The sequence below is a fragment of the Aulostomus chinensis genome, chromosome 15 (genome assembly GCF_037954235.1).
Source record: "Aulostomus chinensis isolate RoL2024-O1b breed Wild chromosome 15, RoL_Achi_v1.0, whole genome shotgun sequence".
NCBI classification, from domain to species: Eukaryota; Metazoa; Chordata; class Actinopteri; order Syngnathiformes; family Aulostomidae; genus Aulostomus; species Aulostomus chinensis.
In genome coordinates this window covers 7,043,543-7,060,488 of record NC_141334.1, presented here as the reverse complement: position 1 = coordinate 7,060,488, position 16,946 = coordinate 7,043,543, and the positions used below count along the sequence as shown (strand labels likewise).

General features: G+C 42.7%; 1 protein-coding gene and 1 long non-coding RNA gene across 4 annotated transcripts in view; one reads left to right on the top strand and one right to left on the bottom strand.

Annotated features, from left to right (window-relative positions):
- dpysl3 (dihydropyrimidinase like 3) overlaps nt 1–14,888 on the bottom strand; it is a 40,818-nt gene extending 25,930 nt beyond the window's left edge. For 2 of the 3 annotated variants that reach the window (XM_086179314.1, XM_086179315.1), the window contains exon 1: nt 14,475–14,888. In XM_086179314.1, coding sequence (XP_086035440.1) covers nt 14,475–14,840 — 366 coding nt within the window. In that variant the 5' untranslated portion in view covers nt 14,841–14,888. Of the gene's footprint in view, nt 1–8,714; nt 8,916–14,474 lie in introns of those variants that run through there. The other variant, XM_086179316.1, reaches the window with a different exon arrangement.
- LOC147248474 (uncharacterized) lies at nt 1,860–5,910 on the top strand. The gene is made up of 4 exons (XR_015109283.1): nt 1,860–1,890; nt 1,985–2,203; nt 5,192–5,330; nt 5,519–5,910. It is a non-coding gene; the product is annotated as an uncharacterized LOC147248474 (long non-coding RNA).
- Nucleotides 14,889–16,946: the final 2,058 nt, after the last annotated feature.

Here is a 16,946-nt window from a genome sequence, read left to right as displayed (position 1 = left end):
GCTCCAAGGAAGTCCTGTGTCAAATTTGAAGTTGATGGTAGGAATGGTCCTCATATTTTAGCTCAAGGCTGTTTTTTGTTTTTTTTAATCTGTTACTCCAGTAAGTAAATGTGAAGCTATTCTGTCTGTTATCTTTAGTAACAATCAGCTATCCCACTATCTATTTTGGGAATCGGGTCTAATAAATGTGGAGATTCTGAGCAATGAGCGGCTCAGTATCCTCTTCCAGCAGCATTCATCGCCTTCCAGACACCCTTCGAACAAAGACTGACAGTTTTTGGAAGACAATCAGATTAAAGGAACACGCCAACTTTTTGGGAAATACATGTATTGTCCATCTGTAGAGCCAGAGAAATAGACATATACCCCTCTCTCCAATGTGTGTGCATCGTGGAGCCCCAGACCCCCACCAGATGGCTGACCGCTAGTTAGCTTAGCTGCCATGATGTGGAGAAAGCCTCTGAAAATGTATCAGAACAGTTTTCAAAACAGTTTTCAAGTATTTGCATAGCAAATGCTACGCACAACCCTAATTCTACAATTGAAGGCAAAGACCATTTATGAAAAGAGTGCATTTGATGGCTTCTGAGACAGTTTTCACCACAGTTAGCATCTACTGCAGCTAAGCTAAAAAGCAGGCAGCCATGTTGGTCAGAAGCTCTGTACTGCGGCTTGTCTGTAACTAAAATAACATACAATAATCCCATTCCAAAAAATTCTGGCATGTTCCTTTAATGGTAAAAAGCTCATTCTGAGCCAAAGTGGTGTCTTGTCTTATTTCCACATAATTTGCCTGAATTCTGCATCATATATGGAGTATATCCACTAATGCTCAACACAGGCAAGTAGATTTCCTCTCCTCAAATGGATAGAAATGCCATCTGATTTGCCCAGAGAGAGAGAGAATGAATTATTGTCTTTTTTTCACCACTTAGTTGTGTAATATATGCATGTTAGCTTGTTTTAGCTAGCAGACCCCACTTGCTGAAAACCGCAGCCAAATTTCAATTTTCATGACTTACTTCCAGAAATTACTGGAAGTCCAAGAGGTTCCATTAGGAATTAATTGACCTCTGGTTATATCAAAGAGTCGTCGCTATGAAAAAACAAGGCGTGAATATCCATCGCTACAGATTTAAAAATTGCATGAAGCATGAAGTAATCAGTAACTGGCATGATAGTATTTTTCATGTATAAAGGTATTTGTATCTCATTAAAATACCGCAGAGCTTCAAAAGTATCCTGCTGTCACACACACCCACCACACCACCGCCACATCACCACACCCACTAGACATAACAGCATGCGAAAACACCACAATCATTTATAAATCAACGGCTTTCCATTTCCATTACAATTGGATGCTGATTTCATTATTCCTTGGTTAGTGCATCTGCCAAAGAAATAAAATATGTTACCCATATGTTTCTTGAGTTATCGTTCAAAAACACAACGGTACGGATCATTTGAATAGCAACAAGCATGTTGAAACAGTCATAAATCTAAGCTGAAGTATTGTCTGGCGAGGCAACACGGGTGACCAAACTGTCAGGCCTTTTCAAACTCACACAATCTGATACGGGACACGTTCACTTGTTAACTGCATTTCAAAAACCTAAATGCAGACACAGCATTTATTACACTTTTTTTTTCCCCTGGAATTAGAGGCAACCTCCCCGAACATGTCACATTTTCCAACACTGACGTCATGTGACTACAAACAGCAGTTATGTTACACCTCAACATCTCGGAGCATATATAGAAAGTGACAGCCTGCTGTTTCCCAATGTTGCCACAGTTGTGCTGTCAACGTGTGCCAAAAAACTGGTTATTGTTCAGGATTAAACCAAAGAGGGGCATTGCGTGTGGAAAAAAAAGACAACTCTTACTGTGAGTAGGGGTGTTGTAGTTCAATTCAAAGCATTTGCGTAACCAGGAATTTCTCATGATTGTCATTTCACATTCTAATAATTTTCTTCGCAAGGTGACAAAACTCTGACTGAGCGGCACTGCTGGAGCACCACAGACTTCACGGTGCTCTTTGAATGTCTGTGGAAGCGCAACGGTCTTGACTCCGGCTCGGATTTTTTTCAATTTGCTGTAGCAAAGAAGATTTAGTGGCATTCCACAGCTGTAGTGGTATTCACATGACATAGTTCTGAGTCCAGGACAGGAGGGTCCTAGTTGAAATCAACGGATTAAGGTAAGTATGATAACATAGCACACTGGTGATGTGATTTTGATCTGGAAAGCTTTGCTGGGAAAGAAGGACAATGATGATGTGCTTCATTGAGCTGCACCATCATCTCCCAACTGAACTGACCTCAAATGTTCTAAGAATGTCTCCTGTTTTCACACATGTTGTGGTGAACATATGATCTGACCACAGATACTCAAAACTGCTTTCTTTACCTCTGCTGCTCTTTCCATCAAAACGGGCACCAATGTCTGTTTATCTACGGTTACCCTGGAATCCTTAGTGGACATTGATTACGCAAATTGACCAGGCAGATTTTCACCCAACGTGGAGGAGGAACCTATTAGTTTTGGGGGCAGATCAATTTAGCAAATTTTTTTTTAAACTATTTGTTATGGGGAGGCCTGTGAGCTCTGAGTGCCCGTCTGTCAGCAGGATTAGAAAAAACTACCAGGTTGATTTTCAACAAAACCTAGTGGAAGGGTCGAGAACGAGCCAATGAAAAACCCAACCGTTTGCAGAAGATCCATTGAAAACAGTGCTTTTCAATCAATTTCCACACAGAAGGCACCGAACCAAGAGTCCTTTTTGTACTTTCAAATGGTTTATGTTACAAAAAAGAACACAAGAAAGAATTTGCTTTTATTTGTTGTCCTCTAATCCCTCAATATCATTTCAAATTTCAAGTCATAACTTCACTCAAATCCACAAACTGAACTAGGACACGTTCGTTGAGAATCAAAATGTTCATATTTTGGTTTGCAGGAGCTAATGATCTTGAAGAGGTGGGGGCTGGGGTTTCATCCAGCACAGTCAAGAATGATCCTGATTTGCTCTGACCTTCCAGGGTCACTTGCCATGTCCTAGTTTGTCGTTGCATGGAGGTTATATCTGCAGCAATTAACTGCACAACTCTCAGAGATCTAAGATGCTAGTGTCACTGCAATGACTTCAACATATCCAAGCTATCTATTTTTTTTTTTTTGCTTGCTTACGCGATGGAACCCAACAAAATCAAAGGCGCATAACGGTGTTATGACTGCGGTTATCAAACCATTTCATCTACCCAGCTTTTCCCAATCTGATTATGAGTGTGTTCACATACTGCAGACAGGGCAGCTCAGAATGACCCATCACAAACATGGAGCGGGTATAGCTGCATACCTCATTCAAGAGGAACAAACCACAACACAAGCTCGAAGCAACAGGGTTGCTGCAGCCAAAGCCGAGGAGGAAAGCTGGCAAGAAAAAAATACAGACTGTGTGAATGCATAAATTAATATTGATTAATATCACTGGGGCACCAATGGATCTGACAATAATCAAAACTGTTTACGCCGTTAAATGGAAGGCTGTAACTCCTGTAAAACAGTCTGAATATTCATTGCTAACCTCCAAAATCCTGCTCTGTACTATGACTTCTACTGAGTAAATGGTTCAAATGTAGCCATTACTGTTACCTCATCTAAACACTGAATGACCTTTTCAAACCGTTTACAGAAAAACCAGCAGTGACGACTTGAAAGGTCATCTTTAGTATTTAGTGATGTTTTTGGATTCGTTCCTGGATGTTGCAGATTATGGACAATAAACTGTGACATGGGTGGGGGATAAAAAATGCAAACAAATAATTGTTTGCAGATGTTATTGTGTGTCTCACAGTTCAATAACTGCTTCTTACTCATCTTTACTTCCATATGTGTACTTGTTTATGTGCGGGGGAGCAGAACTACTCTCACTTTGGCTCTGGCTAAAGAGGGGAGGATTTCCTGTTTATCTACTGTAAATCACAGAGTGCAGGATTTGATCAACTGTCTTCAACAAATTAGAGCAGTTGGAAAGGATTTGAACAACCATCACGCAGGATCGTGACTCTCTTCACCAAAATCTGTCTCAATTTGCAACATTAAAAAAATCACAGCGGATTATAAAACTGTGTAATCAAGCACTTTTCATCTATTTGAAGGTTTGTACAAAACTGCATCTTACTCCTAGTCCTAAAAACTATTTTTATAACTTCTGACAGCAAGTTCAGTTCAAAAAAAGTACCTTGTCATTCAACATTGAGAAAACAAAGCACCCAAAATAACTCCCTGCACAGGAAAATGTCATATTCAAGCCAGCATTAATCAAAAATAGACAGCAGGATGTTGATCTTGTACTACTACGCTCATATCCAGCAACAACTTTTTTCCACTTCCAGCAGACAAAAGACTGACTAAGAAACTGGGTTGAAATTTTCTAATAGCCACTCCAAACTGCTTAAAAAAGGCTTGGAAACCCCCGCAGCTCTACAGTGAAAGCCTGGGGGGGCTGAAGGGTGGGGGTGTGGGGGGCGGGTATGAGAGGAGACCTCCATTATCTGTCACAGAGACCCTGATGTGGGCAGGGAGAGCAGCAGGAAGGCAGGCCAAGCAGAGACCAATGGAAGAGGGAAGTCATCCAGAATGTGCACCAGTGCTTCAGCCCTGTTGCCTAGCAAGTGAAAATATTTACTCTTCACCCAAAACTGCGCTGGATTTTTTTTCGCTTTCTAAAACAAAAACAAAAAAAGCAACCAAAAAAAAAAAGCGCCCAAGAGTCTTATCAATCTAAACTAATCGCAGTGTCTCCTGCCTGCCAGGTAATAACGACACCCTGCCAGACTGGAATGACGATCTTGTGATAGGGTTCAACCATTTATCCATGGAGACAGGAAAATAAAGAGTTTTGGAAGTGTGTGTGACTGCTAATCTGAGCGTGTGTTACACAGACCAAAACAGAGCTTGTATTCTCCTGCCATACGTGCTGTATGTTGGTCGCCATGGTGAGTCGCACAGCAACATCTGGGTGGCCACGGGGTATTTTGTTTGCACTCCAACCCACTCCGCTGCGTGGTAATGCCACAGTCTGGTGTGGCAAAACCCTTTTTTTTTCTCTTTTTCTTCTTTTTTTTTAGTGGTACGTCAAAAGTGGGTTTAATTTCTGTCTGCTGGACCCTTTTCATGCCCACAGATACTCGTTCCTGCTGGCGGAGGGATTAATGATGACATGTAGCAGCCTGGAAGAACACTGGGGCCGCTGTGAACAAGTATGAGGGAAGGGAAGGACCACACCTAGAAATCTGACAGAGCCACTCTGCCAGAGAGTGGATGTAAGGAAACAGCTGGAATAGAGGGGATATGCATGGAAATACAGTAGGAAAAATCTGGGAGGGGGATGAGAGTTACGAGCTAGAATGTAAAGCTTTTGTCACCGTCTCTTTATCGTTCTTATTTATACTACCTCCACCACGGAGGTCATGTTTTCACTGTCATTTGTGTGTCTCACTCTCCTTCTCAGCCAGCAAGATTTCGTAACAACTATGAGGTCGATTTTTACCAAACTGTGTGGAGGGGTGCAACATGGATCAAGAAGGAACCTATTCATGATTGGGGCAGACGAATCAAAGCGCCACCTGGTGGCAGAAGGAAATAACGTTTTTTTTCCACACTTTGACGTACTCCTCCTCGTGACAGGAGCCGTATTATATTTGGTCGGATATGCCTTATGAACTCGGTTACTGTGAAGACGGTGAAGTTCCCCTCCACACATTTCTGCCCTTTCAGTCCTCCTCTCTTGTGGTCATAATTACTACGGCCACTAGATGGTTATCTTAGCGTGACGGCGAATTCGGAACAATGGAACACAAAACTGCTCAAACTGAACTCCACATGGTGAGATTCACATGTTTGATGAGGTGCTGCCTGAAGACATCTTCAAGCTGGATTAATCATAGTCACAGCGCCACCTAGTGGTTACAGGAGTTCCAGGTGATCTTCATTTTCTGTGGTGGAAATAAATTAACCTAAACACCTTATTCTAGGACATTTTATATATATATGTGTGTGTGTGTGTGTGTGTGTGTGTGTGTGTACATATATCCTTCAAGTTGCTCATATACACAAAGGTTGAATACTGCCAAAGGTTAAAAGCAAATGCTTCACAAAGTTTGACAATTTCCATAATGATCAAATCCAGGGGATGATGATGATGATGATGCCAAAAATACTCATAAAACTATTGCAGAAAAATGGAAACGGACAGTGACATCTCTTCTTGTATATCTGTTCCAAACACTTCTTCAGATGGAACTGTATATTTTAACAAACTACAAGTCCTCCAACCCACGCAGCTGTACACAGTGCACTTCCTTCCAGCCCTCTGATACCACACATTTTAAGCATGCTCTGGTTCAGTTTAGGGACAAAGACAGTGAGACTTGGGAAAAGATCATGGTTTGGGTTTTTGACAAAAACAGGAAGCCAACATTGACCACTGGGGGCACAGAACAGCAGGCTCCATCCACCACTCCCTCCACCTCAGTATACGGGTTTTCTCCCATTTTATTTCTACTTTCCTGTGGCCGTAATTACTACAATCACTAGATGGCAGCATTCACTTATACATGATTACCCCTTGTATTTACGACCTATCTACTCATTCTTCTGGGGAAGTCAGGTTGTAAACACACGAGCCAAAACCTCCAGTAACCACAAGTGTCACCAAATCCACCAAGAACTAAATCAGAATTGAATAAAAAACTGTACTGGATGGAAAGAACATCAGCACACTCAAAACTTTGAAAGAATGGTGTTTATATGCGAGCTCCAAGAAAGTCTCTGACAGAAAAGTCAGCTCTTGCACAGACCTGGGAGTGTGTGCTCTTTTCATTAAGCTCCAGCATCTTAGTCACTCTGGTGCTGGCTGTTACAGTGTGTCTTTCTCCACCAGACAACCATGTGGTGTTGACAGTAAATAGTGATAAAAGGGGTGATGTGGCAGTGTTTTTCATAAAACCACGTTAAAGTCAGTTCACCTGCAAACTCAGTGTTTCTCTTGGTCAGGGAAGTTAAAGTCATATTTCACCCAGGGAGTGAAGTATCGCCTTAGCAAGGATTCTGCTGGATCTGTGTGTTTGTTTTGAGGACTACAACTGGAAAATTGCATTTCATGTATCCTGAGGCCAACAAACTCCTGGCTCACTCCCATAATCTTTCCAAGGTGATTTCTTGCCTCAGTCTCAAACTAAGAAAAGAAGTGACAGACCTCATCTCAGTGAGCCGAGTGCTCGGTGTAGTGGCACCACAGACTTCGCCCCTGGAGATGGGCGTTCCCTGACAATCCAGCCTTGTGCGGGTCTCGCAAACAAGACCATCTTACAAAGAAAATGAAAAGTAATAACAATAATACAAAAAAAAAGGTTCTTCCGTGAAACTAATATTTCCATGACTTTGTAAAATGTGCATTTGAAAATTTCTGTCTCAAGCGTTATTATAAAAACATGCCCTGGTTTAAGAGTGATGATGCAGAATAGGAGTTCTACCGGCTAAAGCTGCCAGTCCTCTAAAAAACTACCCCGCTGATATCAGCCAAGGAGAGGAGACAAAGGCCGTCTCTCCAACAGCCCAGCAACACACCCCTGACTGCAGCCTGAGCTGCCACAATGAAAACTGGCAGGCATTTCAGCCTCACACACAGACAGACACACACACACACACACACACACACACACACACACAAAGAGGGAGAGAAGGAAAGGGAGTGCACCGCTTTTATTCTGCAGTTGTACAGTAACACACACTAGCACCCAGCTGGCTGACACCAGCGTGCCCTAAATCCAGCCTCCACCCTGGATGCTCTGGAGTCTGAATCTTTCTCCTTCTTGTGATGCAGAAATAAAGGCACTCCTTTATTAGCGAATGGGCGTGTACATGCCCCCTCCTCTCCCTTCTACTCTTCTCTGCACCAGCCTGCAACATGAACATCGGCTCATGTCTGGTGACTGCAGGGGACACATTTAATTCGTTACAGCGAAATGAATAAATTGCAATGGGGGGGGAAAAAATTGATAATGTGAAAAAAATTGAATTATTTTGCTATTGTTTTGTGTTCAGATTTGTCAGACCCCAAAATAATTAATTAAAATAGGTATGTGCTAATGCTAAAATCACTGGGGAGCAAAATGACCCCCCAAAAAAGATGATGGAGAGTTTTTAAATTGTCGGGAATGAGGAGACCAAAAAAAGAAGGGAGCAATAGAATCCTGACAAAATGGCTCAAAGCTGATTTTAGTTACTGGAGAGAAATTAGGGAATTTGCTGCCCTTATCATGCGCATAATGTCATATAATGATGGGCTAGAAATCAGACTTTAAAACGAACACCACAGACTGACAGCTCCGCACGCCAGACAGCAGAAGTGATTTTTTTTTTTTTTTTTTTTTTTAATGGGCGCTCCCCGCAACAAAGAAGATGCAGAGCACCTTTAAGAAAACGCCTTTTTATCTCCCTCCTGGGTGCCTCTATGGAGCCGGTCATGCCGTTTCACTCTGCGCATTTTTTTTTTCTTCCATCCCCCCCTTACATCCAGCAGAATGAAGTCTGACAATAAAAGAGCTCTGTCGATGCCGGTGGCCTGCATGTAAATGTAACGCAGTGATTTACAAGAGCAGTCGTCAAAGTTCCCACAGCCGCTGAAGCATACATTAACTACTCACTGTGATCTTTGGGATATTCTTTTTGCCTTGATAGGACATTTTTCGCTCGGTTCCACCGTTAAAGCAAGCTTTAAAACAAGATATTCCCTCTGGACGGATGCTGCAGCGGCCCTCGCCTGGATGGGAGCTTCAGGGAATGGTCGCTCCTCTCTCTGTCTGCGCGATGATCGGGAGAGAGCCTCGCAAAGTGTAGTAGGAGCGTCAATGGTCCAGCCGCTCGGCCCCGCCCTCAGCGCGCTCCAGTGGCCAGAAACTGCAGTTGCGCGGTCTGTCCACCAGAGGGCGTTTGAGGAGCAGCTGGCATCCAGTTGTCTGCATGAACTCCTACTACGATATGTTGGAGGAATCACGGTTGTCATTTGTTTATGGAATCTAAAGTGCTGCTACTTAGATTTATGTATGTGTGTATTTATTTGTGGGCATACACAAAAACCATTCTTTAATGCCACAAGATGTCATTTGTTTCCTTAAATTAGTCATTTTGAGGCCACAATCAGACATGAAATATGACAGACTCGCTTAACAACTATAAAATAAGGGCAGTTAGAAAAATCTTTTTAAGGTTATTTGTATTTTATAAGCAGTCTAGATGTGTTTTTTTAATTATAATATCTCAAAAACAGGCCCCCTTTATCTCACAAACACAATGCTTTTTCTTATAACAAATGTAACTACATTTTTTTCAGTTATTAAGACTAATATACTTTACAAGATTTTGTTTTTGTAGTGAGGTGGCCCCATGCAGCCGGTGAGTAACGTGATATGTCTGCCTGTATCATGACAATCACCTTCCTTCAATTCATTATTGTCTTTATTATTATCAACATCAGGGTCATTATTTCAGAGGGGAACGATTTCCTAACTCAGAGTCATAAACAGGAAAATAGATATATAATGATGATGTGGTAGTTTAACGTACTTTTTCAGTAAAAACACAATTTTAAATTTAAATATGTGCAATTATACAACAACATTATTGCCTGAATACACACAAATCTACTTACACAAAATGTACATGCACGGCCCTGAATAGGATTAATTGGTATAATTTAAATTTATAATTAGGGAGATAATTACATTCTACAGTGAATCTTTACAAATCAGTTACATTGGTGTTTAGTTTTGTTGACTGGAGGAGGGCTAAAATGTAGTAGCAGCTGTCACAGAGGCTGTCCACCACATTACACACCCCACGTCTGCTCGCTCACACACACACACACACACACACACACACACACACACACACACACACACACACACACACACACACACACACACACTCTCCCTGCATGTCCCCCATCAGGCCATGTGTCTCTATTGTTCAGAACTAAAGTGGACCCCCCCACCCACCCTTCACTCCACCAGTCGTTTCCTCCACCACTCCCTCCTCAGCGCTAATGCACCCATAATGAGGTTCTGGGATTGATGTTCATGTGAGAGTGGGCATGTAACTGAGGGTGTGTGTGTGTGTGTGTGTGTGTCTTTGTCTAGGAGGGTATCCTTTACAGCATGCAAGACAAAATACTACTTGTATGGTTAGTGTCCTTTTTACAAAGAGTCTCGTGTTTCAACAAAAAAATAACCTGTTAATACTCCTTTTGAGGATGATTGCAACTGATAATGACTGTTAATCACTTTGATATTTTCCATGACAATTATCATACAGTGACGACGTCTACTGCCGGGTCATCAAATAAAATGTTTTGTTTAGAGCCATGAACACTGTGGAAAAACACCGAGGTAATAAAGGAGAAGTGTTCTTTATTTCTCACGAATCAACAAAAATGCTGCATGACATCAGCCGTTTAACCATAATAAACCTCTAAATGTACTACCTCTATCCTGCAAACGCTAATTGAATCTAATTTTATAAAAATGTCCAGTCACTGATTGTTTTTCTCCTGCGTTGGCAACAGGAGGACGCAGCTGCCTGAATGCTGTCATGTCCTTTCATGGCAGCGAGGCGGTAAGGCATTACCTCAGCATTCTCCAGCTTTGGAAAATGCATCAACAACATGCTTGGAGTTAGCAAGCCTGCTGCCTCCACAGCCCGTATGAGCCAGCTGACACTGACAGACAGACGAGGAGCAGGCACTTTGAGGATGCACTAACCAATCTGTCCTGTCATCAATGCTGCACCAGCAGATTTAGCAGCTCGATGACCCCAGACACTTCAGAGAGTTAACGATAAACTTCCACTTCGACACAGAAATGTTAGTGGACTGGGCTACGCTGGGAGCACGCCACTGAGCCCACACCCATGTCACACAAGCAGGGATGAACAGGCTCTAATATCTGGACTTAGCAAGTGCTGCTGCTATCACTTCCTGTGTCCACTCACAACAATTATGGTCCTCTACAACAGGTAAAGACAACACAATGTAATTTTGATGTAAGTCCAGTGTTTGTTACACTAGGTGGCGCTATGACTTAAATTCAGCTTGTAGACGTGAAGTTTGGAAAAAGATCAGACCATGTAGAGTCTATTTATTACTGTTGTTTACTCTACAGTGAAATATCAAACTCGGCTGCCTCACCAAGGTGACGCTGTTCACAAAAAGTCACGGCCTCACGGTGACTCATCACCAAGTTCTTAAGGTTTAACATCAGTGACAACCAACAAGCGGAAGGCGAACGATACACTGTAAGAAGAAGAAGACAGCGAACGATTCACTGTAACACTGGTTTATTCATTTCACTCCCGCGTCTGTTTTGATGATAAGGTCTCACAGTCCTTGCTGATCATTTGTGGTTCTTTTGGATGGAAGCCGAGCATCGACACCTGCCTGGCACAACACCTGCATTTGAGTAATAGAGAAACCTTCTCCAACACTGGACCAAGAGAGGAGACAAATGGCTCACGATCAAACCAGGACCAAAGGTCAAAGTTTCATGATCAAACCAGGACCAAAGGTCAAAGTTTCATGGGTCAGAACACATAAAATCCCTTAAAGATATATATATAGTCATTAAATAAAAAAATGAACACAAATGTGTCACAGTGTGTAAAGTTTTCCTCCAAGTCTGACTGGGTCACAAATGGGGTGGTCGCCCCCAAACCGGCTCCCCAGACATCTGGCCGACCACACTCTTCACTGCACGATTAACCCAGATATGAGAGAATCAATGAATCGTGTTAAATATTAAAACTATATTACCAGAACGCCCAAACAGGCTGAGTGGTTGACATTATTTCTGAGCTTAAATGCTCTTTTATTTGCTCTCACTGGATATTCAAATATCCACTTCTATTATTTCATTTGCTCTAGACACAGAAACAGTCTGATGACACGAGAAGGAAACTGTTTCCTGTCTTTGCATAAATGTCAAACCTGGTTAGCATCTCGAATGAGCTTGACAGTGTCAGAGCAATAAGCATGTCCTGTCTCTGCTGTCAGTCTGATGTCCTTTTCAACATTTCCCCAGCAAAGGCTAAGCAAACCCAGTACCCATCCGTCTGCTCCATTTCTGCTGAATCATCCCGTCAGCCAGGAGGTGCAATATTGCAGTTCAGTCAGAGGCCACATGGGGGGACATTGATTGCTTCCCCTGCTGCTACTTAGAGAGAACTCATCACGATGGACTGTGACAGTAGATGAGGAGTCAGATACAGACGGTTAAGTAACAGGGCAGGAAGGAAAATGAAAAGTGAAAATTAAAATCTCAAGTCATCTGATGACGTCACGCACATGAACTATTGATCATTTCTCAACGTCATGCTTTCAGTTGCTCTCTGCGTGAGTCTGACATCAGCCGTCACCGCTGCTGCAGCGTCTCCAGCTAATTAACTCTGGGAGACAAAAGACAGATACGAGATTCGCCACCGGAGCAGAAACAGTCTTAGAATTTCTTCATGTGATCAGACTTGAATAGAGCAGCAGAGCTTGAAGCCATTTGTAGTTATTGCTAATTTAAGCTACAGAAACATGAAGAGGCTCTGCGTCGTTAAAGAGAAAGATCAAGACGACGGTGTTGACTCTTTTTTTTCTCAGTTCATTCAGGGCTTAAACACTTTCTCTTTTTTTTTTAACCAATACATTTGTATAATTCTCCCTGACTTTTGCACACTTTGAGGAACATTTGTTGTCACTATTCATTCTGTAATGAATCTTTACACATGAAATATAAACTGAGAAGTCCTAAATTTACCAGTGAGCGTTTACAAACTAAATGACAACTTGGCTCGACAAGTGGTTTGATACAGGATCAATATCTACTCAAGTCAATCAATATCAACCTAAAGAGATTATTCTCTGACCCAAATATACTCTTAATGTGCATGAATTTGTGAATTAAATTTCCATTTATTTTTTATTTTTTTAATGTTGCATTTCTTTCAGACCTGGAAATGGAAATTTTAATGTTGCCTGACATTTCCAAATTGAAACCGAACGTATGAACCCAGTCACGGACGTCAGAACCTGCAGTCCAGATAAAAGCTCATATCTTACATATGGGAAAAATAGAACGCGACCCCACTGTGGGACCATGATAATGAAAAACAGACCAATAAATAAATGATGGTATGTCCTCAGAGCATTTTATGTTTTTGTAATCAAGAATCCGGCAATCAGATTAACTCCTGCTGCCAGCAGAGAGCACATCAGGCTGACGATACCTTCCGGCTTTGAAGCAGGCAGTTACATTTTAATGGATTTTATTGTTATCAGGGATGGACTGTACTGCATCAGACCACTGGCTTATGTCACTGGCTTGTCATTGAACTTGAGACTCTGTTCACACCTGAACATCAACATGTTAACACTTGTTGCTTCTTCTTTTTTTTTTCTTTTCTTCCCTGTACTTTATTTTACCTCAGTACTGGTATCATCGTATACGCGTCACGAGACACTTTTATCATGAAATATTGCAATACCATGCAAGAACTATCGCGATACTCAAGAGGTGACGAAGATTTCAAAGTGAGAGCTGAAAATACAACTCGCCATGCACCACCTGGGTCATGTACATCCCCCCTCTCCGCTCACTAACTGAACAAAACTATTTCCTTCACATTCTCCTTTCCAATTTATCAGAACAAGAACTAGAAAGTTGCCCAGCTGTGAGAGACATTCGCTCATTTTCCCCTCAGTATTCCCAAACAAGATTTAAAACTGCTGAATAATTGTTGCAGGTGGTTTACTCAGCTTATCTTTACTGCACACATGCCAGTGTGGATGATGTGAATTTTCAATTAAATTCCAATTTCAACAATACAGTTATTTTTGGGGGTGGAGGACCTGCACAATACATCAAATATATGTAAAAGGCAGTGTTTCTTTTGTGCAATGCTGGTAATTTCTCTCTTTATGGGGGTTTATGTTCCTCGTTCAGTATTTTCAGGGATGTGAGGGAGTCTCTTCAATGCTCCAGCTATTAAAAGCAGAAATACAGCCTTTGTCAGGTCAGTTATATTGTATTTCTGATCTTGCAACACTGATTCTTTTCACTCAGGTGTGGCTCAGAGTTCCATAGCTTCACGGCCATTTGGCAATCAGGAGCTAATTACGTATAAATTCAGAAGTACTCCCATGTCTTTGAGATGTTGCCAAGTTGATTTTAGTACATTTCATATTATTTTGCAGGCAATTAGCTTCCAATAAAAGGAAGGATATCAAAATAAATGTAGAACTTGAAGCTCAACCTTGACTCGCGCATACAGCCCCCCGCACACACACACACACACACACACGCACGCACACACACACAGTCATTATGCAGCATCTTCGCTGCCGGTAAAAGAAGTTAAAGTCTACTCACCTTCTCATCTCCACACAGGTTCTGCAACTCTTCTTTACCGCCACTGGTTCTGATCCCCTCTCCACCTGAGTCTCCCCCTCCTCGCCTGCTTGCTGCGGGACTTAGCACACCGGGGGAGGACTTGTCACTCGCTGGGCTCCACGCCTGCAGCCCGGTTTCCCGTTTAGCGGTCCTCGGGGTGCGGGAGCCCCTCTGACCAACGCTCAGAGCATCAAAGTCTATGGTTTTACTGTCAAATGCGTCCTCCACGCTGCAAAACAAGCCCCCGTATTTCTGCCGGGGCACCTGGTCTGTCGTGCCGGGTCGGGCGAGATAAACCGGCAGGTCGTCTTCTGCCTTGTCCAGGTTTCCCCTGCGCTGTGCCATGGTGGAGCCTCGCAGAAGCCACCGAGGAGGACTGTGAAACTAGGGCTGAAGTATTGTGTGTGTGTGTGTGTGTGTGTGTGTGTGTGTGTGTGTGTGTGTGTCATAGCAGAAAGGCAGGAGTTGAGTCAGAGGTGGCAGTGAGTGTTGTCTCTCAGATTATGACACGCACGCACACACACACCTGCAGTAGAAAGATAGTGTAGGGATTTACGCCTATCTACATTTTCTCTGTCCCATTAAATTACATGTGAATAAAACCCTAAACTCTTAAAAGAAAATACCCGAAAAGTGTTTTATGCCTTTACAGTTTCCCTTTTAGGTGTCTTGAGATAAAAGTTTTTTGGTTTTTTTTTGCCACCTTGATTAGCTCTCTGTGACTGCAGAGTGCAGTAAGAGCCGGCAACGTAGATTCAGCTTGAAGCTCGTGACTGACAGTTTACCAAACGTCAATTTACAAACTCATGTGGCATCTTCTGGTGTAACCATGTCTTCCCTCTCCAGCTAAATGCTCAGTGATACACACACTTGTATTTTGCCTAAAACCTACCTACAACTCTTAAGTTCACGCATTCATTGTTGTTTTTTTGCTCAAATAGAAGTTTGGAACATTGTGCATACGGCTGGTTAGAGGATTACTCTGGAAAACGAGCTTGAAAGTTAATACATGGACATTTTTGGACAGTTTTGCTGGTTAGCAGTTGGTGGCCAGGGTCGCTATTAGCTTCAAGCTACATGTATGAGGCTGGAACTTTCTGCCTAATGGAGTTACAAAGAAGTGATGTAGGGAAATACATATTTGTTTGCTCGACAACTGCATTAGTAAAAATGTAAAAGTTTTGGGGGGGGGGGTCACTTTAATTTTTTTTATTCTTTAATTTGAGCGACTCTGGAAGAGGCTCAGCCAGCAGGTGGCACTGGTCTCCAGGAGAGACAAGAGCTGTCCCATTCAGCACCGGCTGCACGCTGGTGCAGTGGTCAGCACTGTGGCCTCACAGCAAGAAGGTTCCGGGTTTGAGTCCTGGCTCGGGCACAGGCTCTTTCTGTGTGTAGTCTCCATGTTCTCCCCGTGCCTGCGTGGGTTCTCTCTGGTACTCCAGCTTCTTTCCACCATCCAAAGACATCAAGAGGGGACGAGGCTGATTGATACTCTAAATTGACCGTAGGTGTGTGTAGGTGTGTGTTAACCCTGCGATGGACTGGTGACCTGTCCAGGGTGAACCCTGCCTCTCGCCCGTTGATGCTGGGATAGGCTCCAGCCCCCCCCCCCCCGCGACCTTTAATGTAGGAATAAGCGGAAGACAATGGATGGATGGATGGATTCAGCACCCATTCAGACATCTGATATGGACACCTGCGCTCAAAGCCTTCGGCTAGCAGAAACACAGTAATGTAATGCAGACTTTAGTTTCTACAAGTGCCTTCATCCACAACACCCTGGAGTGAATACTTACGCAAGCACAAACGAGACATCGGTGCTGGAGACGAGCAGTTTTCAGGCAGCAGGTGTCAAAGCGGGGGGATGCTGACTGGAGAGGGCAAGAACACAAGTTAACTTAGAAAACAACAAATCAGTTATGTAACATCCAGGTTTTGAGAGCTTGATGGGTTCAAGTCAGTGAGGCTTTGTGTCTGAAACGCTCTTCTTCCTCTTAACAAGCGAAGAACAAACAGGAATACCGCGACATTAAATCTGACAAATTCATTCATTCATGAATGTAATCTAATGAGAAAAAAATTAATATTTCAAGAGCATTGAATCTGTGCGGCAAGATATTTAATACCATCCGGTGTTAAAGTTTCATATCTGCCCCGATTTATCTGTACTCTCCATGAACTGAGTCATAAAATAGGAACTCATGACCTGTTTTATTGATGTTGGTTAAAAGCTAAAATGTACGTCTGTTGGTCTTAAAGGGTTCAAGTTTTGACATCACCGGGGAGAAAACTTTCATCAGGTGGATTACAAATAACACCCTGCTGCCTGAGAAATCTCACGGAAGTGCTAAGCCGGTGTCTACTGTGTGTGTGTTCGTTTGATAGACAGAATACAAAGAGCCCCAAGGTCAGTCCCACTGTGGTCTACGCTATGAAATCAAACTGGACACA